General features: G+C 48.0%; 2 protein-coding genes across 10 annotated transcripts in view; one reads left to right on the top strand and one right to left on the bottom strand.

The window, feature by feature from the left end:
- Positions 1-11,650, top strand: part of MYO15B (myosin XVB) — a 45,125-nt gene extending 33,475 nt beyond the window's left edge. The window contains exons 46-67 of the mRNA XM_074889119.1: positions 445-504; positions 745-820; positions 1,322-1,440; positions 1,690-1,808; positions 2,249-2,390; positions 2,527-2,638; positions 2,961-3,121; positions 3,390-3,502; positions 3,619-3,682; positions 3,926-3,998; positions 4,380-4,456; positions 4,836-4,912; positions 5,488-5,618; positions 6,226-6,320; positions 6,598-6,675; positions 6,992-7,088; positions 7,435-7,583; positions 7,984-8,111; positions 9,100-9,233; positions 9,717-9,850; positions 10,282-10,422; positions 10,690-11,650. Of these exons, the coding sequence (XP_074745220.1) occupies positions 445-504; positions 745-820; positions 1,322-1,440; positions 1,690-1,808; positions 2,249-2,390; positions 2,527-2,638; positions 2,961-3,121; positions 3,390-3,502; positions 3,619-3,682; positions 3,926-3,998; positions 4,380-4,456; positions 4,836-4,912; positions 5,488-5,618; positions 6,226-6,320; positions 6,598-6,675; positions 6,992-7,088; positions 7,435-7,583; positions 7,984-8,111; positions 9,100-9,233; positions 9,717-9,850; positions 10,282-10,422; positions 10,690-10,767 (2,358 nt within the window). The 3' untranslated portion in view covers positions 10,768-11,650. The remainder of the gene's footprint in view (positions 1-444; positions 505-744; positions 821-1,321; positions 1,441-1,689; positions 1,809-2,248; positions 2,391-2,526; positions 2,639-2,960; positions 3,122-3,389; positions 3,503-3,618; positions 3,683-3,925; positions 3,999-4,379; positions 4,457-4,835; positions 4,913-5,487; positions 5,619-6,225; positions 6,321-6,597; positions 6,676-6,991; positions 7,089-7,434; positions 7,584-7,983; positions 8,112-9,099; positions 9,234-9,716; positions 9,851-10,281; positions 10,423-10,689) is intronic.
- Positions 11,651-12,597: 947 nt separating this feature from the next.
- Positions 12,598-22,869, bottom strand: part of RECQL5 (RecQ like helicase 5) — a 39,249-nt gene continuing 28,977 nt past the window's right edge. For 5 of the 9 annotated variants that reach the window (XM_074888896.1, XM_074888892.1, XM_074888891.1 and 2 more), the window contains 12 exons: positions 21,453-21,680; positions 19,855-19,954; positions 19,326-19,362; positions 18,469-18,527; positions 18,245-18,321; positions 17,683-17,776; positions 17,073-17,213; positions 15,939-16,612; positions 15,667-15,742; positions 14,534-14,785; positions 13,967-14,039; positions 12,598-13,863 (listed from right to left, as the gene is read on the bottom strand). In XM_074888896.1, coding sequence (XP_074744997.1) covers positions 13,742-13,863; positions 13,967-14,039; positions 14,534-14,785; positions 15,667-15,742; positions 15,939-16,612; positions 17,073-17,213; positions 17,683-17,776; positions 18,245-18,321; positions 18,469-18,527; positions 19,326-19,362; positions 19,855-19,954; positions 21,453-21,680 — 1,933 coding nt within the window. In that variant the 3' untranslated portion in view covers positions 12,598-13,741. Of the gene's footprint in view, positions 13,864-13,966; positions 14,040-14,533; positions 14,786-15,666; positions 15,743-15,938; positions 16,613-17,072; positions 17,214-17,682; positions 17,777-18,244; positions 18,322-18,468; positions 18,528-19,325; positions 19,363-19,854; positions 19,955-21,452; positions 21,681-21,824; positions 22,030-22,869 lie in introns of those variants that run through there. The other 4 variants (XM_074888897.1, XM_074888898.1, XM_074888899.1 and 1 more) reach the window with 4 other exon arrangements.

Below are 22,869 nucleotides of genomic sequence, written 5' to 3'. Positions count from 1 at the left end.
AGTTCTGGGAGGAGCTCACATGACACAGGAGTTGGCGGCAGGGGATCATCTCATAGGAGAGCTGGGTCCTACTCTGCCTTACTGACTCTTGTGTCTCAGTTTCTCTACCTGTCCTTTCCTTCCTCTAAAGCACTAAGAAATCTACAAGTAAAGTAAATTTGTTGTTACCTGGTGCTTTCCTGTTAAAATAGTACAAATGTGTTCAAAAACAAGTATTGGAGAGTGCACTGAACTGACCAGGGGTCATCCCATAGTCTCACCAATTTACTTTTGGTCCTTCGCTCCTGGTCCTTCTGTTCACATTCACAGTGTCTCTTCCCTCCCTGTCCTTGGAGATGAACTCACTCCTCTCTGGCAGTAGGGCATATGGATTACAAAGCATCCCTGGGGAGCTATTTCTGCAACATCTGTAACATCACTATCGTTTTTATCCTCCTCTTGCAGGTGTTTTACCCCAAAGAAAATTTCAGTCATCCTTACTGTCTGAACTTGCTGTGTGAACAGGTATGTACTGGTGTGTGACTCAAGGCCTGTTGTCTCTCTGGGGACAAACCACTCCATAATTACATTGCATATGTTGCCTTCACTTCTGCATCCCTAGCAGTGTTAGTCTCTTCTCCAGGTCCATCCAGTCAAGCCCCTGTTTACTCCTTTCTGAAACTCAGCCTGTTGAACATCCTCAGATGCTCCAACACAATCAGATGTGGCCTTTTTAATGGAAGCCTCTGTTTCCTTCCTCTGCAGATCATGCGTGACACCTTCTCTGATTCCTGCTTTCGGATCTCCAGGGAGGAGAAGCGCAAGATGAAAGACCTGCTGAGTAATTAACAGCCCCATCATCCCCTCTTCCCTGTGCCAATCCCAGATTTTGGCCTGAAATGAGAAACTGGCTTCCAAGCCCTTTCAGGCAGGACTTAGGAGAAACGTTTGTCACTGCAGCAAGAAAGTGCATTTGTGTGTACTGTGTAGTGCTGTGTAGGAATATTTGTTTACTCCAAATGGTCAGAAAATGGCCCTGAAATTTCTCCAAGACAGAAAAACTTAGTTCTGATATGTTTATTGTGGGGAGAGGAAACTGAGGCCCAAGAAAGCGATTTTGAGTTGTTTCAAAATCCAACTGTCTTCTTTGACAGGAACTTCATGGGGGAGACAAACTAGTAGTAGACTCGTGTGTGCAAGCAATGTCATATCCTTTTGCCTCTGCATGTCGTTTGCTGCACTGTAATCACTGAGCGGTGCTGGTGGGAATGAGTCCCTGGGCAGAGGGAGGCTTGGCCATCTTTGTCTTACTGAGAAAGTATCTGCTTTGTAACCCTGCTAGTGGAGTTCCGGGTTGGCAACGATGTCCAGTCCATTCAGGAGGATGGGATAAAGAAGAGGATTGTACTGGCTGCTCGGGATAATTGGGCTAACTATTTCTCCCGCCTTTTCCCAGTTCATGTGAGTCTTAATCATCTCACCAGACTGTGGGCTTGCTTTAGCTGTGTGGCTCTAGTTCACCTGGGATCTCCTTCTGTCTCCCTGCCAGGCCACGTATCACTCATTCTGCTGCTCCTTCTGTACCTTGCTGGGTTTGACCCTGTCAGCCCAGGGTACCTCATGGTACATGTGGTAGCATCTTCTTCTCCTGCTGCATCCTATCCAGGTGGGATGGAGCCTTTGATGCTCTCTGCTGTCCTTCCCTTACAGGGTGAAAAAGGAAGTGATGTCCAGATCCTGGGTGTTTCTCACCGGGGTGTGCGGCTGCTGAAGGTGGTGAAAGCAGCTGGCTATAATCCTGAGCACCTGAAGATTCTTCGCAGCTACAGGTGAGCAAAAGGGCACTGGTTGCTGCAGGCTAATAACTGTCACTTGCAGGATGCTTTCAGAGTGTTAGGAGGCAAACTGAACAGGTGAGCTCAGAAGTCCCTGGTTGTGCTGTGCTCTCTAGGATTGTCCTAGGCCAGTTGTGGCTCACTGATCTTTCTGATGAGTTTGGCCTTTCCATTTCCTTCCTACCTTGTGCTTTGCTTAGAGTAAGTGAGCACTAGGTGCTCCACGCATGTCATCACAAGGGAGGTCCTCAGCGTGGTACAGTCAGTGAAAGCCATGAGCTATTACTGTTGTAATCCAGCGCTGGTGAAAGGCCACTCTCTGGAACATGCTGAGGCCTGTCTCCATTCTCAGTCCTTGGAATGAGCTCCCATCCCTGTGATCTGCATCCCTACCTCTGGCAGAAGGAGCCTGAGCATGCTGGCTGTGTTCTCAGTTTTGCAGATGTGCTCTCAGTGGAAATGAAGGGCAGTGATGCCCTGGAGTTCTCTCTGAAGACAGAGCAGCTCATCCTGCACTCTCCGAAGGCTCCATGCATCAAGGCCATGGTGGAACTGTTTATCCAGCAGCTGAGGCAGGTGAGGGAGCGGCTGTAGTGCAGTAGGGCATTAAGGTGGTTTCCCACATGGACTTGAGAGGGTCCATGGGTTGACGTGCTCTGAGTGCTTCACATCCTGGGCATGAGATTTGACCTCCCCATTGCTTTTTCCCCAGGATACCAACTACGTTGTTGCTCTGCGCAGCTACATCACAGATGACAAGAGCCTTCTTAGCTTCAAGAAGGGTGACCTCATTGAGTTACTGCCCATGCAAGGCGTGGAGCCAGGTGAGGGAGTTTGTGGAGAATGGCAGGAAAGGTGGGGACTGGGTTCAAGAGCCTGCTGGACCCATGGTGCCCAGAAACTCTACATGCTGCTGTTGAATAAACCAAAGGAAAGCAGATGGTTAAGGGCTGACATAGTCAGCCTTCAGCTCTGCCATATCCTGACCACAACCCACCTTGTTCCAGCTGCCATAGTTATAAGGGATGTTATTTTAGACTGCAGGAAAGCCTGGTCAGTCTGATGCTCTCCTTTGCCAGTAGAATGCTTAACTGCCTGTTTCTCTTGGTAACAGCCATGGTTCCTGACTCTCCCCTGTTTCTGCAGGCTGGCAGTTTGGCTCCACTGGTGGCCGCTGTGGTATTTTCCCCACCAGCCTGGTGCAATTGGCTGCAGCCCCTGATTACCTCAGCACCAGCATGGACAGAAGTGGAGGGCTGCAGAAGAGCATGAAAGCTTCCCCAGAGAGCAGGAACACCAGCAGGGAGGTGAGTTGTCCTTGGGGAACTTCTAGGGGCTGGGTTCTGTGGGAGCTGCCAGGGTGGGTACATGGCCCTGCTAGTGTTTGACCTCCAAGGCTAGAGGGAAGAAAATGACTGCTTAATCCTTGCAGATAGAGACACTCAAATACTATCACAGTGGGAGGGGGAGGCACCCCACACAGATGAGGCCTTCCCAGGTCTGGCAGGTGAGGAGAATACACACTGCAGCTCCTCAGCTGACTTTTGAGGGTGGGTTTGGTGCCTGTCCCTGCAGAGTTCTGTTCCCAGCCTGACATCAGAACCCAACAGCATCATGTTAGTCCCTGCTGGTGATCATTATACCATGATGGACTTCGCAACAGCCTACTTCCGAGAGGCTCAGTCCATGTGAGTAGGCTGTAGTCCCTCCTGAACAGGCATACACAGAACCTGTGGAGCCTGATTCACACCAAGCCATTTCTGGGGATATTTCTTGGATTGCATGTTCCTTCTCCTCTGTCCAGGCAGGGACTGAAGGGGACACCTGCTGAAAAGAAGATTGTAGCTGACCTGGTCCAGCACACCAAGGTGAGCCCAGTATCTCCCCATGGCTACACCCAGAATCCCAGCTCCAGCATTGCCTCTAGTTTTGTCCCCACATAGCAAAAGTGCAGAGGGCAGATCCTTGGCTGCAGCCTCTGGAGACATGTAGGTGCCCCTACTTTTCAGTGCTGCCTGCAAGATACTGGGCAGTCATGTCTTTCGTGAAGCCTGCAGCACAGCTCTGTGTGATCTGTCTCCCCAGCTCACCCTTTTATTCTGGCCCTGCAGGTCCCAATCCAGGAGTCTTTGCTGCGGTACTCTGACAGTGAGCTGAATGAGCTTGCTACAAAGAACTTCAAGAGTAAGTACCTTCCTAGGACACAAAAATGCAGAGGCTGGAGCGGGGGTGAATGGGATGGCCTTGGTGGTCACACATAAGCATTATGGGGCCCAGAGCAGGGAATGAAAACTGCGAGAGGAGGGCCCCTCCTAAGGCATTTCTGCAGTTAATAACCATCTGTGTCCATGCTGAAAGCATCCAGCAAAATGCTCTTTGCCTCAAGTGCAAAGTGTTCAAGAACGCACACTGCCTGGGCTGATGCTCCACGAACTACACATGTCCAGTGCAAGCCTCGTAATAGCCAGTGGAGCAGAAAAGCTTTCAGGACATTTTCTAGTCTACTGCCTGCTCCATGGCAGGATCACCTCTGCTTAGACCTAAATGCTCACCTTCGCTTTGCAGCTCTGATGCGGTTCATGGGAGATCAATCAAAGCTCAAGAACCAGAATGAGGTTAACTGCATCTATGAAATCCTTCAGGTTTGTGACCTTCCCCTGGGCAAGGTACTGAAGTACCAATGCGAATGAAAGGCCAAGACCTTGTGAAGGGAGAAAGCAGGGAGAGCTATAATGCAACCTCCTACATGAGAAAGGGAGCTGAAACAGAGAGGCTGATTAAAAAACATGGGGGTGAGGGGTTGCATGTAAATGGTTTCCCTGGATATCACTGGATGAGAGCACAATCTGCTTCTCCTTCTTTGGGCCTAGATAGCACTAGAGACCAGAGGCTGCAAAGCCCAAGCTTTAAGCCAGACTGGCAGAGCTCTGGAGCTGGGAGAGGAAGGGCACAGAAATGAGCCGGGGCCTCTCTGATGCTCTTGTTTCCTCTCTGATGCTGTCTTCTCCTCTCTGAATGCAGCTGTGCAAGGAGAAAGAGAATTTGCATGATGAAGTCTACTGCCAGGTCATTAAACAGGTCACCCACAACCCTAACCAGTGAGTACCAGCACTGTTGGCTCCTGTGCATGTACAGCTGCAGGGGAACTGTCTGCTTCACTGCACGTCACCAGGCCCAGGGCAGAGGCTGTCCCCTAAAGATGTGTTGTCCCCAGCTGCTCAGATGCTGGGGTTTTTGCTGAGCACTCAGGAAATTTAGCCAGTCACAGGGTTTGGCATTTTCACTTCAATGGATGTTTGTCCTTGTATCTCTGGCTGCTGATACAGCTGGGCACTGGTAAACATTCCTGGTAGCTCCCAGTAGTGTGCTGCTCAGAGCCCCAATTTCCTCAACATAGCCCTGGGGAACTGATAAAACAGGGACTGGCCTGACCCCACACTGCCCTGCAATGTGGCAGCAGTGGCAGCAGAGTGGTCTTGACTGTTCCCTTTCTTTCTGCTGTTTGAATAACTGAATCAGTCCCTCCCTCAGCATAAGAAACCTCTGATCGAGGGCCACCACCTCATTTTCTGCCACCTGCCATAGGTGTTCAGAAAGGCAGAGGCTCACTTTGAGCTGCTTGGAGCAGGAATTGTCTTGTTCTGAGGTGCTCACAGTTCTTTCTGTTCCACAGGGAGAGCGTGCTGCGTGGCTGGTTGCTCCTAAACTTGCTAACTGGGTACTTCCTCCCTTCTAACATCCTGATGCCCTATGCCACCAAGTTTCTGCAGCTAGCCAGCAGTGATCCATCTAGCACCCACCATGGTATGACTGTTTCTGTGTCCTGTAAAATAAATGTCTGCCCCCTTGTTATTAAGGTCCAGTGGTTAAGGAAAGAAGAGAGGATTCAGGCAGGGACACGGTCCAATGCGAAAATCTCCTTATCCTGTTAGGCAGGAGAAATGAGTGGGGTACTGGGGGAGCTGAACCTGCAGGCAAGAGCCTGATTTGTATCTCTAGTCTTTCTGTTTGCAGAGGTCATTTCCCATTATGTCTTCACCCAGGCAAGGTGGAATTGTGTCTCTGAGGCTTAGGCCCAGTTTGACAGCTAGACACTGGGGAAAAGGCAGGCTGTGGTCTCCCAGAGTCATCAGCTGCGAGGTATTTGGGGTGGAATCCTGCCAGAGAAAAGGGTTCTAGTTCTCCCATCCTATCATTCCTTTGTACTCCTACTGCCCTGGGCGCTGTCTGGGGCTGGCCACTCATGATTTGGATGTGTCCTGGCAGAGCAGAAGATGAGGTCAAGTCTCTTTGCTCTCCCAGCAGCAGCCCTGGGTTAAATTCAATACAGCCAGGATGACCCAACAGCATAGGAGACAGTGCTTAGTCCTCTGTTCGGCTCAGCACATGAAGCTTTTTCCTTTTTCTGCAGATATAGCCAAGATCTGTCAGAGCAACCTGCGGAAAAATTTCATGTACGGGGGCCGTCGCCACCTTCCTTTCCCTGTGGAGATAGAGGCATTGCTGGTATTGAGGGGCAGAGAAGTGGGGATGTTGGGAAGAGAGGGAGGGCAGAGGTTTGCCAGGAGCTGCCATGAGCAGTGCTACAGGGGCGGGTGTGTTCCAAGAGAGGTGTCTGTCAGGGCATTGGGAAGTGCAGTGCCATGGAGTAGGCAGGGGTATGGGCAGGGAAGAGACAGGTATCATGGGCAAGCAGTGGAAGGCAGAGATGAGGAGGAAGAGGGAGAAACAATTGTGGGCTGATGGGATGCATGTCTTGCTGCCTAAAGACTGTCCTTTGCAGAAGGGTCATGGTGCCCGCCGGCTAGTGATACTGATGCCTGGAGGTGTGGAATACCTCACCAGAATCAAGACATTCACTGTGAGTTTTCTGCTTTGAATTTCTTCATTGATCCGAACTCTGAACCACACCAGGGAACTCCCTTATCTCTCAAAACCTTGGGTTTGGCCTGTGCTTCCCACAGTGCTGTGACAATTTCCCACTCACTTCCTAGGAATCCCTGTAGCAGTGTACCTCTGCAGGGCCTGCACAACGCTGGGATGCCTCACCCAGCTTGCTTTGTGCAGTGGCCAGAGCCATACTGCTGCCCTCCAGCAGGCCCAGTATGTCTAACTGCTCTGGGGCTGCTCTGGCCTTGCCTGGCCTTGGTATTTACTTGCTTCTTCCCTTGCTTCAGGTGGCCAAGGAGCTCTTGCAGGAGATCTGTGAGCAGATGGGAGCAGGCGAACAGGAAGAGATACAGGAATTTGCTCTTTTTGCCATCAGGAGTGACAGCAATAATCCTGGCAAGTAGAGACTAGCACCTAGCTTCTTAAAGGAGTTTCTCCAACAGGGAGTACCATGGCTACTGTTTTGGATAGTTCCCCCACACTTGCTGGCTCTGGGGAGGTTCCTCCTCAGCAGTTTCCCTCTGTACTAGGGTTGTACCTTCTCAGGGGCTGTGTTGCTTGTTCCTGAAAGAGGTGTGTGGGCCCGTGTCCCTCTGGAATGGCTGATGTTTGGTGTCATAAGGGCAGGGTGGGATAGAGGTGTGCAGGAAGGCTCCTGTCCCAGGCCACAGAGCTCAGCCCACTCTCTCAGCACCAAGAGTGATGACCCTCTCTCTGTGTAAACATGTAGATAAAATGGTGAGGCCGATAAGATCGGAGGAGTATCTTCATGATTACCTGCTGGAGGACAACTTGGTCACTGTGACTTTACGCAGGCTCATCTGGAGGACACCTCTGCACTTTGAGAACAAAATTTATACTGATGTCCATTATGGACAGGTGAGCAACAAGGCCAGTGTGAGCACCAGGAACGTCCCTAGCAGGGGCAGAGCTGGTGCACAGGCCAATGGGAGTGTCCCATGGGGGCTGGAGAAGGGGAAGGGCTTTGGCTGATTGATTGGTACACTGTTTCTGGGAATGACTAATAACTGAAGCTATGGATGCAAGGCAGGCAGTGCACCTGTAGCCTTAGCCTGTGAGCTGTACTGCTCCAGACATGGTTTGTGCCATTCTGCACACTCTTCCTGAGCCCAGAAAGCCTTTGCTTTCGTGTTATCAGCCTGAGCTGGATTTGTTAGCAGCAAGGCAGGATGTGGGTCTCTGCAGGCTGGCACTGCCCAGGCCTGCCTGTACCTTCTGGCAGGTTTAACAAAGGCCTCTTTGCTGCACTGTCTCGCAGATGCTGTGGGATTACCTGAATGGGAGGATACTGTTGAGCCGTAGCAAAGAAATGGAGATGCAGGTGGGCATTTTGGCAATGCTCCAGCACTGGGCCAAACCAGAGCAGAACAACTCTGCTCTCTCCAGGTATGTCTGTCCCAGGGTGGGTTTCTATCTCTAATGGCCATCTGCACCCCAGGGGTTACATGTAGGTGCCTGGAGATACTCTCTGGATAATGAAGGAATGGACAGTTCTGAAGAACATAAGCTACTAATTAATGTCACTTAGTGACTGACTCCTGCCCATAATCAAGAAAGTTCACCTCCTAATCACACTCCTTTGTCTCTGATCCACATTTCCTTTCCTGACTCCTCCCAACCTGAGGGTCATGAGGGTGCCAGAGGCATTTCTTTTGACTGCCATGTGTTTGTAATACCAAGAAGGAAGTGCATGAGCTTAGAGTTGGGATGAATGCTCCTTTGTTCTTTCTCACAAGTGCCAGAATTTTTAACCCTGCACACCTGAACTCTGTACTGATGCCTAATGGGAATGAAAGTGTCCCTGGGTACTGGAAAGCTTCTGTCCTGCAGCCCCGAGCTCTATTTTCACACTCCTTCATTCCTGTATCCTTATGCACTTTCACTCAGATTTGAGATAATGTCTCCATCAGCTCCCCTTACAGCACCAGCAGCAGGGGGTAATGGTGTAACCCTGCTGGGCATGGGGAACTCTGCTCTGTGTAGTGCTTTGGACGCAGAGGAGCAAGACAGGGTTGGAGTAAGGTGGCGTTCAGCTGAGATTGCCTGTGAAAGAAACACCCCGTGGCTTTACTTCCCTGCCACAGTCCTTATCTGAAGAGCTCCTGTTGTCTCCAGAAAGAGGGATTTCTCTCAGCGCACTGGTCAGTGGTGCCCAGCCACCTTCTCTGTGGAAAATGGTGGTCTCACTGTCTCTGATGTTTTCTTCCACGTTATCCAATTCAGATACAACCTGTTGTACTCTTCCCCTCTCCCTCCACCCTTGGCCCCAGCCACGCAATTGAAAACCGTTGCCACATCCCCTCCTTCCTCTTAATCCCCCTGGTTGATCTTTTAGCTGGGCAGGGGGTGAATTAGATTCTGCTTGTTGGCACAGGGAAGAGCTGAACGAGTACACGCCAAAGACCCTGCAGTCCTCCATCAGAGTCCAGGCTCTGGAGAGCCATGTCGGCATGCTGCTGAGAACCAGGCAGCCCCTCCAGCCAGTGGATGCAAAAATCCAGTTCATAGGTGAGGAGACATCCAGATCTGCTGGAGTTGTCCTTCCTGAGCATGATGGAAGCTGCTCTGAATGCACTTTTGCGACAGTTCCTGAGGTTGGCGACGATCCTCGGAGCCTGGAATGGGCCATGGCATAGAACTCCCTGGCAGCCTCCCCCTGCAGACTGGCACTTGTTCCCAAGCATGGTGATCATGGTAGAAGTTTCACCTCTTTTGTAAAAGTCTGCAGTAGATTTTCAGAGCTCTGTACAAGTTGTGTTTTAATTGATATTCTGGCTGCACGTCTATTTTCTGGTCAGAAAAGAACGGGACATCCATTCAGGCTGCTGGGAATTGAGTATCAGCAGCCTGGGTGTGAGGGAGAAGTTGTCAATCTTACTTTTTAACGTAGAAAAGCTTGGGAACACTTGCAGCTTCTGACCGTCTCAAGTTGGTGCAGTAGATTGCCGGCTGGAAGCTGCTGCCTGAAAGCCACCTTTTGCTTTCTTACAGAGCACATGATGAAATTGCCTTTCTTTGGCTACAACATCTACTTTGTTGAGAGAGTCAGCGATGACACAATCCCTGTGCCCTGTTTCTTTGGTGTGAATAAAGAGGAGATCATCGTGGTGGATGACACCACTCAGGTACGCCAGACAATTCCTCTCTGGAGTCCAGAGCCCTGATGTCTGTCAGATGTTAACTTTGACTTTTAGAAGAACTTGAGCAGGAAGAGACTGTATTTACCTGCATCACAGCCACGCTAACAACAGCCCTAGCCCAAAGCAGGTGACAAGAGTGGTAGAAGAGCTAGTACTGCCATATGCTCTTTTGTAAGTAAGTCCAGTGGTCATGCTAACAAGTGCAGATCACATTCCTGGTTGTCCCAATCTTGCAGAAGTTCTAGGGACACACTGTCAGCAGGAACCTGCCCTGTACTCTGTACACACTGCCCTGTGCCCCAGTCCTTGTCTCACCTTTCAACAGGCTGTAGAGGTGAATCCTCCTTGGTGAGAATCAGATGGTTTTATTTGTAAGGACTGCACCAGAGAGTTTTGTGGCTTTTCTCCTTACACAGGCAGTCTCCTGCGTCATTCCACTGAAAGAGCTGCAGAAGATGCGAACCCTGCGGCCTGTCTCTGACGGTGGCCTTCCCGGCATAGAACTGAACTATGGCTCAGCTGCCAGCCCCAAGACTATGTGGTTTGAACTGTCACAGGTGAGATCTGCCTGGACCTACAGCTTCTTCCTGGCAACTCAGAAATTGCCCTCCACTGCCCAGCTGAGCCTCTGCTAAGAGACAGTACTACTGCTCTCTTCTGTCCCAGAGGTGGATGGGGGCACTGCATTTCCCAGGCCCCAAAGCAGCTTTGCCCCAGCACGACCTGGTATTTAATTATGGAAAGTGATTTATGGGAATATTTAATTATGAGAAGCAGCCATTGTGGAGGCAGAGGATGACTGATACCAATTTGTATTTTGACAGGCTAAAGAAATGTATCACACAATTGTTGTCATCCTGGATAAAGCGGAGTTGCACCACCAGAGCCTAAGAGGAGACTGACCAAGCAAAACAGCACTATTTTCCTTTCTCTGAGCTTGTTCAGTGCTCCCTGCCGTGTCTTCTGGAGAGGACTCTTCCGAAAGACTTCCATGACCTCAGAAAGCTGCTTTCTAAGACTGCCACCACAGTGTTTGTTGATGGTCTGAACCGTCCCCTCCTGACCTGCCATTCAGTCCCCAAGCACTCTTCCTTGAAGCCATGTATGCAGTGGCTAAACCAACCACAAGACACCCTTTCTACACCATTGCTTTTTCAGAGCCTGTCTCAACACAGAGCAGCTGAACAGATGCAAGCAGTTGCCTTCAAGCTATGCAGTGTGGGACTCTTCTTTTTTGAATTAATTAACAAACATGACCAAAGACTGATACTTGCTAGAAATTTGTACATCAAAATGCCCACCTGAGGCTATGAAACGACTGCACTGGCTGCTGCTGTTTTCCACAGGCAGCTTTTTCTCTGTTATTGATATCCAAGAGGCCCTATATCAGGATTTGTGAAGCAGGAGCTTGTAGAAAGCATCTTAATTGCAAAGCAGATCAGTGTTAATATACAGTTAACACATATGCTGGGGCACAGATTGAGCTGCAATGGTAAGAAAGTTTATTGTTAATTAATTTCTTACTGACATAATTATATGCGTATGTTTCCCTCTACTATAAAGAACTCAGTCACATCCATGCAGCTGCCATACGTGAACGGTGGCTCCATGCCCAAGGAGAAAGCGTATTCAAATGGAACTTGTATTACAGTAGAGGAGTGTCCTGGGTTGTACAAAAATGCTTAATTTATTTTTATTGCTACAGTTATCCTACTGAACTGAAAAGTATCTGCACTTTAGGAGATTGCAATAAAATAATCACATAGAGATGTTTTGAAGCTATGACATGACAGATACTGGTTTACATCTAACATGGGAAGATTGACCTGCAGGTAACTGGCAAAGCCTGAGGAAAAGGTTGTCACTGTTGGCTGGGAAGGGGATAGATCTGAGGGTGCTCATTGCAAGCCACGATGCACAGCCAGTTCTTGCTGGTGAGCTGATGTCAGCAGCAACTACAGCATCTTCCCTGTCAGGACCTTCCCTTCGCGTGCTGCTCGCTGTGGTCTGCGAGGTCTTAGCTGAAGCATGTTCCACCCTCCCCCTTCAGCAGTGGCTCTACGTAAAGCACCACAGTGACATGAAAGAAAGGAATAGAGAAAATAGCTGAAGATTAACTTATCCTTATTTCCCCTTCTCTTCCTCTGAGCTTTTGCTACCTTACTTAGAAGCCCAACTCATTTGGTTAGAAATGCCCCATATTGTGATAAAGCACTTTGTCACACAACCCCCTGACTTAACCAGCCCTTTTGGGAGCTCCCTGATTTACAGGATAAACAAAGCACTTCTGAGAAGTTCACCCAGGCAGCAGCTGAACTCTATAAACACTGAACTCTGGACAGATAGTAGACCCTCTTAAGTGGTTGATGAAACAGGATTTTTAATGGGAAGGTAAAATAGAAAACAGCAGGCAACAGCTGAAAAATACTTCTATTGCAGAAAGGGCTTTTTGTAAAGCCCTTTGTCCTCTAGTGAGCAGAGAAAGCTGAACACGAGTTACTTTTGAGTTAAACATTTCTTGGTTCTAGCTGGAGAAGTCCTGCAGCTACAAAGGGGTGGAGGTGGCTGCTGGCACATGCTTCCCATCCATCCCATCCCGCTGGCATTTATTAACTGTCTGTTCAGATAAGAAATGAGCTTTCGTGTCTATGTTCAAGTGATGGAGTCTTAATGTATCTTAGACCAGCCTGTAGGACTGAGTGGTAAGAAAAAGCTCCCAGGAAGAGTCCACAGCAGCTATAACACTGTTTTATTGTCAGTTCCACACATACCCTTCAGTACATTTAAAAAAACCAAAACATCTGTTGAGTACAGCCATCCAAAAGCCTGTTTGATGGCCTCTCAGGCTGCAGACTCCTCTAGCAGCGCTAGTGCTTGAGGCCACCAGCCTCCACAGGCATGGAACAAAGGCAGAACCCAACAAAAAGCCAACAGAAAGGACTTGGGCCAGGGAATCAGGTTCTTTCAAGCCCACTGATACCCTAAGGCCCAGGTCCTTATATAAATATAGCAGCAGAGACACCACAGTGTCAGCTGGAGGGCCACAGCAGTACCTTAACCAGTCGTAACAGCAGCATCGCCCTCTGTATTGCAGAGTGTGGGTGAGGCACAGGGAGCAAATATGGCTTTAGGGGTTACAAGCAAATGCTGGATAAGTGTTGGCAACCTTGGTGCCACTACTGGAGAGGTTAATACTGAAAGAACATCACTGCTTAAGTTAAAGGGCAGGCAGAACTAGACAAAAGTAAAAAAAAAGCTCAGATTAAAAGAAAAAGAGGAATCTGAGTTTCTCCACCTTCAGAAAGTAAGCATTGCCTGCATGGTAAAAACAAATCGCTCCCCTCCTGCCCTTCAAGGGGAAACATTCCATCCAGGAACTCAACCATCGAGTGGTCATTGGCAGCCCTGAGCAAAGCATGTGAACCTGTAGCGTAAGGCTTCTATTGGTAACACTGAAACAAGAACCAAGAGATGGGGAGCGAGGGGAGGAGCCCTCTAGGAAGCAAGGTGCCATCCCAAAGCAGAGTCCCAAGTGGAAGTCTGAGCCTTTCCCAGATTGCTGCAGGGAGCAGAGGCTGGAGATGCCGCAGAACATCCGAGGCAGCAGCCCGTAACCTACCCAGCAGATGCAGACTTCACACCTCTTGGCAAGAGGTACTAGAGGGCTTCAGCGCCCTCGTTACTGGAGAAACTCTCCGTAAGTTCACAGAAACGGGTTTCCTGGAATTGCATGTCGCTAAGGACAGAAGTGAGCAAAAATGCAGTAGGAAAAGAAAGCTCATTTCTGCAGTTTCATGAAACTCTCCGTGGCTGAGTTCTTCAAGATCCCCCGGTTGTGCTGCTGGAGGAAGGAAGACAGCCAACACGATGCAAGGATCAGCTCTCTGAGCTTTGCAGCTCCTGCCAGTCTGTCTCACTCTCACACCTGACCCTTGTTTTGAAAAACTCCTTGATGAGTCTCTGTGCTTCCTCCTTCACTGCAAGAGAGGAAGCACCACCTTTGAGATGACACTTAAGACATCTGCCCCCTCTAAAGCCATCAATCCATTTAGCACCAAAAGAACCCAAGATTCTTGGTGCTCTCCCCAGCTGCCAACTCACCAGTCTTGCGGGCAGGGTTCTGCTCTTCAGCCAGTAAGTGAGAGAGGTGCCGAGCAAAGCCCTTAAACAGATCCTGCAGAGTTGGGGAAGATAAAGAGCAGAAAGCAGACACTGGTTACCTCACCAGACTGTTTCCACGTCTGTCTTGCCCTCAGCACAGGCTGGCTGTAGCACAACCCATTCACAGATTTAGACTACAGGAGCGTTGCAAACCTGCAAATACACCTGACCCTGCAGTGCTGCAGAAGACACGCACACACGTGCTGCCTTGCAGAACACACCAAGTGAACTACACCAGAATTGAACCTGATCTGTTGCCACTCCACAGGGGGCAGTTCTTAAAAACGTGCCAGATTTTTGTGTGAAAAATCACAAACAAGTGTGGAACCAACATGATACCACTCTAAATCACACACAAGCCCCTTCCTGGGAGAGGTGAGTTGCTGCACCTAGATGGGACTTGGAAATGAAATGTGGTATCCAGATCATCTTCCCCTTCTCAGAGCCCCTGATCACCAGGGAGATGCCATCTCCTTCTGCTAAAGAGGGTCTTGAGCTGTGCCCTACCTTGGAAGCAAATTTGCCACCCTTGTAGAATGGGGTCAAACATTTGACAACGATGTCTGCTGTCTCTTTGAGGGACATGCCTTTGGTCACCGGCTGTATGGTCTTGCTGCTTCCTTCTTTATCACATTGTGATAAGTTTGGATCAAAAGTCACCTTCTTCTTTGTTGGACCAACACTTTTGCTTTCTGGTTGGGACAGAATAGAAGATTTTGCCGCTGTCCGTAGCCGCTTTGTTGCAGGACTTTCCATATCCTGGAGATGGAACAGAAGAAAACCAAACCCACCAATTCCTGTGGCAGCATTACACTTCCAAGCAGCCACTACCTTCTGAGAATGTGCAGCATCCTGCAGGCTCTCCCTATAGTGAATGCCATGCAGGAATCTACGTAACCCATTTTGCTGTGTAGACGTAATAAACTGTTTCTCACACAAAGGGACTTTGAGAAAAACCCTTTAGGACTATCACATTTAGAGTTACCCCATGCTCTTATTAGGACAGGTAATTGCTAGACATTGTCCTACACAGAAAAAACTGACAGGAAAAGATTTCCTGGGATGTCTGCTGAGGATACACCCCTCAGGAATAGTCAACCACTTCAGGTGTGCCACACTCCAGTTTGAAAGAGCAAGGAGAAGACCACACAGTGCAGACAGCTACCACGCAGTCTCAGAGGCCAAATGCAGAACCAGAGACTGAATGGCAAGGAAGGCTGTGAGCATGGTTTGCTTCTGAGTGGTCCTGTGTGTCATTGGCCTGTGGTTGTTCCCTTGGTTTGAGAAAGCAGCTTGCTAATTATAGTTACACATCTTGAGGGGGTGGAGAGACTCATTCTGGGCAAGTCGTCAGCAAAGGTACAGTCACATGTGTTGCAGAGAAGAGAAAACAAAGCAGAGTGGAGGGGAAGCTTTCCACTGCAGCCTGAGGTGCTGGCACTGGCGCAGTGGGTGGCAGGGGAACACCGGGAGTGCAACACAACTACGGTTCTCCCCTCTGCTGTAACTGCAGCCGGGCCCTCCCCAGATAAAGAACTCTATCGGGTGAGGTTCAGGCCAGGAGTGTCACTCCCAGAGAGAAACTTGGCACAAGATGAGCAGAAGAAAGAGAGGAAACCCAGCATCCATTAAAGTCTTACCTCATCTGATCCTGGTCGCTTCCCACTCTCACCTTCAACAACAGTTAGCTCGGTTTCTGTGACATTTTCAGCAACACTAGTGGGAAGAGCAGAGAGAAGGCCGATTTTAATCACTCCACAGTGAAGGTATTACTGCATGCCCTGTCAGTGGTAAAGCAAGAGTCTTCCTCACCACATCTAATACAGATTTCTCAAGTTTCCAGGACAAGGCTGGTGGGGCTCTGCAGCTCATTAACAGGGCAACACAGGGAGCAGAGAGGCAGAGATTTTACCTGGATTTTACAGCAATTTCTTCCTGAGGGAGTTCAGATTCAGCAGCCTGCTGGGTCTTAAAATCCTCCTCTCTCTCAGTCAGTGTTACTTCTGTCTCTCCCAGTTCTTCATTCTCTGCCTGGGACTGTCCAGTTACATCTTCTCCAGAGACATCTTTGTTTTCCTGAGGTGTTGGTTTCTCTTGACACATGCTTTGAGAAGAAACCTGAGGTAGTATACTTGCAGAACAGCCATCTTCCTTTGCTGAGCTGCAACTTTTGGCTTTAGACCCACCTTTGGGGAGGGAGAAGAATTTGGAAATATCCTGTGATTCTTTTTTAGCTGCTTCTGCGAGCATTTGCTGCTTCTTGCTAGGTTTGGACTTCTTAGTAGGGCTGTCCCAAAGGACAGCTTTTGTGTCTGGACTGGGTTGCTGTGCCTTCTTTTCAGGAAGGAGTACTTCTACCCCAGCATTCTCACACATTGCTTTGGCTCCTATTTCTTTCTTCTGGAGAACAGGGTTTCTGGTGTCCAGTTCCAGACTGCAGTTGCTGTTGTCTTGCCCATTTGGATGATCTACTTCTTTTTTGACAGGCCTTACATCGCTCTCCTCCTGGATCTTCAGCAGTTCTGAAGCTGTCTGAAACAAGCTGGATTTCTTTGGAAATCCTGCTCCCACACGCTTGGGTTTGAACTAGGGAGAAAGGGAGAAGAAGAAATTTTGGATATGAGAGCATTAAGGAAGCCCTGAGAACATGTGCAGAACCCTGAGAGGAGTTTCTCTACACAATACACCAGTGTGTACAGCCATAAGCTGGGGAAGGCTCCAATACTGACTTATCATCGTAACCATCAACGGAGCATCAGGGAAATGGATTAGGTTAAAGTCATCAGCTCGCAGTAAGGAAACAGACAGCATCCTTGTTTAGGGCAAGATGAGAAAAACTTATTTAACGTATGGCCTGCACATAGATTATATTCACTAATAGGAACCAGCATGACTAGTTGATCTCACTCCAAAAAGAAAGGACAGACAGGGAGAACAATTATAATAGAAATATACAGCTAGGGCCACAGAAAGGACTTAAAATTTTAAAAGCAGATAGACAAAGCACACCATTCCCTCCTTGTCTATCCCTTCTGTACTCACTCACCGAGTAAACCTGGGATGCAGGGAGGAAGTCCTCTTCCGCTGGAGACATGGATTTTGTTTCCAAGCTGCTGTTGCCACCAGTTCCAGACCCAAAGACTGAGAACAACTCTCCTTGTTTTGAGGCTTTGCTGATTTCTGCTACCTGAAAAGAGAACAGAAATATTCTCTAATGGCCAGAAACCTTTACGCATTCCTACCTTTGTACCTACTAAAAGTTGTAGTGACAAAACAAATGTCTCCCTGGAGAGACACCTATCTCAAGAGCAGAAACACCTTCAGAGAGACTTATGGCAACTAGCTAACCTAAAATAAGGCTCCTCTCTGGGCAGCGACAGCCTGAGGAACTCCCCATTCCCATTACTGCCAGACCTAGAAGATACCTGGAGGAGCCTGCACTGGTATGTGCTTCCAGAGCTTGTAAAGCCAACAAAGATGTGAAACAAACCTGATTCTGGGCCCTCCTGGAATTAAAATCAAGAAGAAAGATTTGGAAGACATCCAAAGCAAAGCAGAGCTTCTCCTGCATCTTTTCCACACAAACTCTACCTTATTTTCCCTCAAGCGGAGGCCACACCATGTTCAAGGGAACGACAGCAGACGTATGGCCCTACCTTCTTTAGCACAGCTGCCTTGTATGAGTTAGCCATTTTACTGGTTCGGAAAGCTTCATACTCCAGCTCCACAGCACAGGCATGAGGGTCTGACCTGTAACACAGCCTGGGGTGATTTCTGGCAAGACACACTTCTATAACTGCAAAGGGAACACTAATGCTTAAGCACCTCCCAGCAAGTACAAAATTCACTCCCTCCTGTACAAGAATAAGTGATAACTTCCAATTAAGTCCTAAGGGGTGCAGCGGTGAATTGCTGGAGCATGGAAAGGGTGGTGAAAACAGACTAAATTGAAGTCCTCTTGTCCAGTCGCTCAGTTTGAGAGGTACGCCACCCCCATCTTGTGGGACAGGGAAGAATTGCCACTCCTAGGATCAAGCTGATTCAGCAGAATCAGACACAGGAATGCTCATACCTGATTCTGAACGTCACTCCAAGAAGGATGCTGTTAAGTGAAACTACGTGCTTGGACCAAATAACTTAAAAAGGCATTCCCCGAGAGGGGTAATGCTGCTCAGGGAAGACTAGGTCCTGTGTTAAGGAACTCCTTTTCTCTCATACCCTTTTCTTCCTGTTGCTGGAACCTTCTGATTGGTGCTCAAAGCTTCTTCCAGCATCTTCAAGCAGTGTTCCCGTCCCTAGGAAACATGGGATACTCAGACATGCTCTACAGAAGTCACAGTGCCCCTTGGACTTCTATCCCCGAAGGAGGAAGAACAGTGCAGGCAGAAACTTTGTTGTTCTTTGCAAGTCATCAAGACTGAATGTTCACCAGCCTTTCTTACCTTCACTGTGAGCTTAGAGATTCTCCTGCTGAAAGCATCCTTCAAGGGACAGTCTGCACCTACCACAGAAGAGCATTTGGAAAAGGCGTCACATCAGGGCTGGGGCTGATGGAGAACATCTTCCCTGTCACTGGGAGGGTGCCAGTCCAGTGCTGCTTGGCATGCTCCTCCCTGCACAGTCACCCCAAGGACCACTACGCTCACCCTTCTTACCTGGAGAAGCTACAAACTCCAAAAGAGCAGGCAGAAGCCAAAGTGAGATTTTTCTCTCTGGATGAGAACATCTACTTTGCCAGTTTATGACTAACAACTTTCTGAAACCTCCCCATCTCAGGAAACCCTTTTCCAAGGAACCCCAGCTCTTAGAAAACTCAACTCTTTTCCGCTCCCCACAATACCAACCAGAAAAAAAAAAAAGAAAAAAAAAAAAGAGGCTGAATAGAGTAACACAAACTACCAGATATTCTTTTAAAATAACGCAGGAACTGTGTTGCCAGACAGGGCCCCACATAGCACAGTTATAAACAGCAAAGTTTTTCAGCAGTTTCCTTATAGCCCAGTTGAATACTGCTGCATAACCACTGCAGAAATAGCCTACCAAATCATGTTAGGGAGTTTTCCTTCACTCTTGCTTATTTGGAAAAGTTGTTCAGAAAGATGCATTCCATATCTTCACCCCAACCAAAGCTAAGCTCTGATCCATCTCCTCCAGCCAAGCTTTCACAGCCAAAAGCCTAACCTCTGTGTCTAGGGACTGATACCTCCAGTGTTGATGCTACATAGATTGCATGCAGCTGCAAAATACAAGACTTTCTTCTCCCAAAGAAAACCCACTATAAATCAAAGAACGTATTTACTTGGAGGAACAAAATCTTCCTTTTCTGGTTCTTTGCCCTGGAAGAAAACAAAGTTCAGTCAAACATTTCCATTACTGCAACACACATGCAGGTCTAGAAGCACAAAAGACACATTTTATACCCCTGCTTCAGGGAAAATTAATGCTGAAGTTACAAAGCTACTGAAAAGGCACCAAAATGGGGGAAAGAAGATAAAGAATGAGAATCAAAGCCAAAAGTTCACCTTTGCTATAGGAATACGCAAGAGAAGCTGAACTGGGAAATCTGTTTTTACTAATCTCAGAGGTATTAAAGACAACGGAATCCTCTTGATTAGCACTGCAGAGAAATCAGTACATGAATAAGCTGCGTTTCTTCTCACTATAGGACTGTGTGGAGAACACAGCAAAAGCAGAGGTACAAGAAGTAACAGAACAAGAAAAGTAAGACGCAATAATTTACTGTCATTAGTGCCAGGAAGCCTTTATGCCTGTAAGACAAGCCCACAGCAAACAACCTGTGAATCTCTTACAAGGGGATACCAACTCACCTTGCGCAGACTCATCTGCTTTTTGTAGAAGTTGTTCCACTCCCGTTTCCGACTCTCTTCATTGGCTTCATCCCCATTCCCACTGCTTTCTTCATCATACCTGGATAAGGCAGGGACACAAGAGGAACAAACATGTCTGTAGCTGCAGCATTAACTGGGAAGAGGCTTTGGAAAGACTAAGTCATCCTAGTATTTACAAAAGATGATGTATTTCACATCCTTTCTGAACAATCAGCTTTTGGTTTCACTACCATCCCATAACCTGGACAGTAGTGAGCGTCCTCCAAAAATTCATGGGATTTGTTAAGCCCATGAACTCGTAAGCAGTAACATGAACTAGCAGCACATAACTAGCGCTCTGAGAATGGAGGGCTCCATTTGAGAAGCTCCGCCAGATTCTCCCGTGGGGTTGAGGGGTCACTGCCTCGTGTTATGTACGCAACGTGTCAGTCACTTCTGCCCTTGGAGCAGGGATGGCAGAAGGGGCAAAGCACCCATTCCTCAGCCTCAGTTGTTCACAGACAGTTGTATTAAATTAAATCCCCATCACTAATACACTGAAATGCAGCAGCTGATTCTCGCCAGATGTAGCCCAAGAATTTACCACCTTCCACAGCTGTCACAGCTAAAACTTACAGATATCACAAATCAGAGCTTTAAGGCTGCTGACTGTTACAACTTCCAAGGCAAAGCAACGGTCAAGTCATGGAGAGGCTCAATAAATCAAGTGGCAAACAGTGTGCTGTACAACAGCACTGGCCATGTCTTCTCAGGTCCTGAGATCAAACATGGGCTTAGGTCACAAGTACACCAGTTTCCTCTGACTCAGCTGGACTTGCCTGAAGAACAAAGCTACCAGTCTCAAGCTGTTTAAGGTAAAGCAGAGGGGCTAGGCCAGCCCACAGTGCTGCGCGTCCTGGCAGAGCTTCACGGGCAGCACAGGCAGTGAAACTTGCATCCTGACAGCGCTGCGCAGTCACTGCAACTCAGCCAGAGAACAGGAAGAAGAGAAGCTGTCATCTCCACACTGCCAAGCATTTTACAGAATTAATCATGTTTCCCACTGCACATCTTCCTTTTGCTGTCAGCCTGATAGGGAACTAAAATTTAACAATCTGCAGAAGCAGCTGACAGCGGCACTCCATTGCATCCTCTGTGATGACTAAGTCCTGTCATTGCCCCCCAGCTCGCTGGCCCACAGACAGCCATACTAAGTCAGGAATGAACTCTGGACCATGTCATACTTTGCTGTCATGTTGCTCTCAATTTAAGCATTTTTGATCCTTGTGACTGTGAATGGGCTGAGCCAACTTACTGCTTTCAAAAAATTTCAGGCTAGTTTCCTGAACCAATTACATTCTGCAGGGCAATTCTTAGGTCAGTCGAAACAGCTTTTGGCTCTCTGGAACATGAATGTGATCGAGGCTGCCAAAGTGTGTGGAAAATGAAATTCCAGCTCCTGCTGCCAGGAAGTTACAGGAAAATACCACCACACAGAAACATGTGCTGCAAATAGGAGTGGCTGGGCCTGCAGCTGGGAGATGCTCTCTTCTCTCTGTCAGCTCCTACGAGCTGAGTTTGAGCTACTGAGTACAGACCTGCTAAAACCTCTGCAACCTCTCCTGCCGCCTTCATACAGCTCTGGGTCATAGCTATCCCAGGAGGAGCCTGTGGGCCCAATGCAGGTTTTGCTCCAGCTGTTGCTACAGCGCTCCAGTGACTCCAGTTGTCTTTTCACCGCTCCTGGGTTCTTGCAGTAATCACAGCATTTGTTACAAGGTGGGGTGACATCCCCAAAGTACTTGGCTATGGCAGCATGTCGACATCTAGGAAACAAAAGGGAAAATGATCTGGTAATTATTTTATTGACGAGAACTTCACCCTCCAAATGCAAGGTGTCTTTTGATAAGGACTTGAGTCTTCTTTTGCAGAGAATGCCCATTCCAGCAGGAATCACAGGGATTAAGCCCTGGAGCAGAACTGGGGTTCTCTTCCTGGCACCTTGTTTAAGGTCTTTGCCTTCACTTCCCCACATACAAAACAAACAGTGGTGTCAATCTCTTCTGCTAAATGCTTTCAGATCTCCAAGATCAGCAAAAGGCATGGTGGATGAAATAGGCAGTTATTAATTCCGCATCGTTGGCCAAATATATTCCATTTCCAATCAGTATGGCCCTAGGATAAATGTGTAAAGAAGTCCTGTTGACACCTACACCTCAGAGTTCAGAGTATGTCTGTATATTTCACATTGGATAGCTTCTAATTTTATTGTTTGTGATTTAAAGGTGAAGAAATCTACATTTGAAGAAACTAGAATGTAAATTAAGTCACAGAAATAGAGTCCAGACTGAAGTCACAAAGGAGCACTACTCAGATAATACAGTCTGGGTCTTGATCTGCTAACACAGGCTTCAGATCAGCAGCCAAAGTTCGGGTAGAGTCCTACATCCATGAAAACCAGTCCATCTGTTCATACAGTATTGCACAACCAGTTCTACCAGCCTTAGCAAACTAGCCATGTGAAGATGATTAGATTCTTCCAGGAATCTTCAAAAGATTTCTGGCAGACACCAGGGCTTTTGGGTATGTAAAAAAGAGTTTGGTGACAGAGATATATATGTTCATTAGCAATAAAGGCCGGAAATAATTTCTTTTCTAGAACACTCCCTAATTTACACCAGTGAAGACACTGATTTCACTAGATAAAGAACCAGCAGGCGGTTACTTTATTTCTTTTTTCTTTTTTAAGAAAGTGGGCAGAATTTAGAGGAGCTTTATAAAACCTGGGTTTCTCAGCAGCAGGAGCCAGTTGTCCCTTAACCAAAATGCTGATCCTAGATACACAGAAACACTTACTTCATCAGGCATTTAGAGATCAAATCCTGCAGCCAAGCAGCAACAAGAGTTATTTTAGAAAAGAACTATTTTACTGCAAGGAAGAACAAAGTGGAGATTTTTCTTCTCTACCAAGGAGTGCCCTAGTTGGCTTACCAACTTCATCCGCAAAAAGTGGGT

This window comes from Strix uralensis, chromosome 19, assembly GCF_047716275.1.
Source record: "Strix uralensis isolate ZFMK-TIS-50842 chromosome 19, bStrUra1, whole genome shotgun sequence".
In the NCBI taxonomy this organism is placed as follows: Eukaryota; Metazoa; Chordata; class Aves; order Strigiformes; family Strigidae; genus Strix; species Strix uralensis.
Note: the sequence above shows the minus strand (reverse complement) of the source record. Positions and strands in the feature narration are given on the sequence as shown.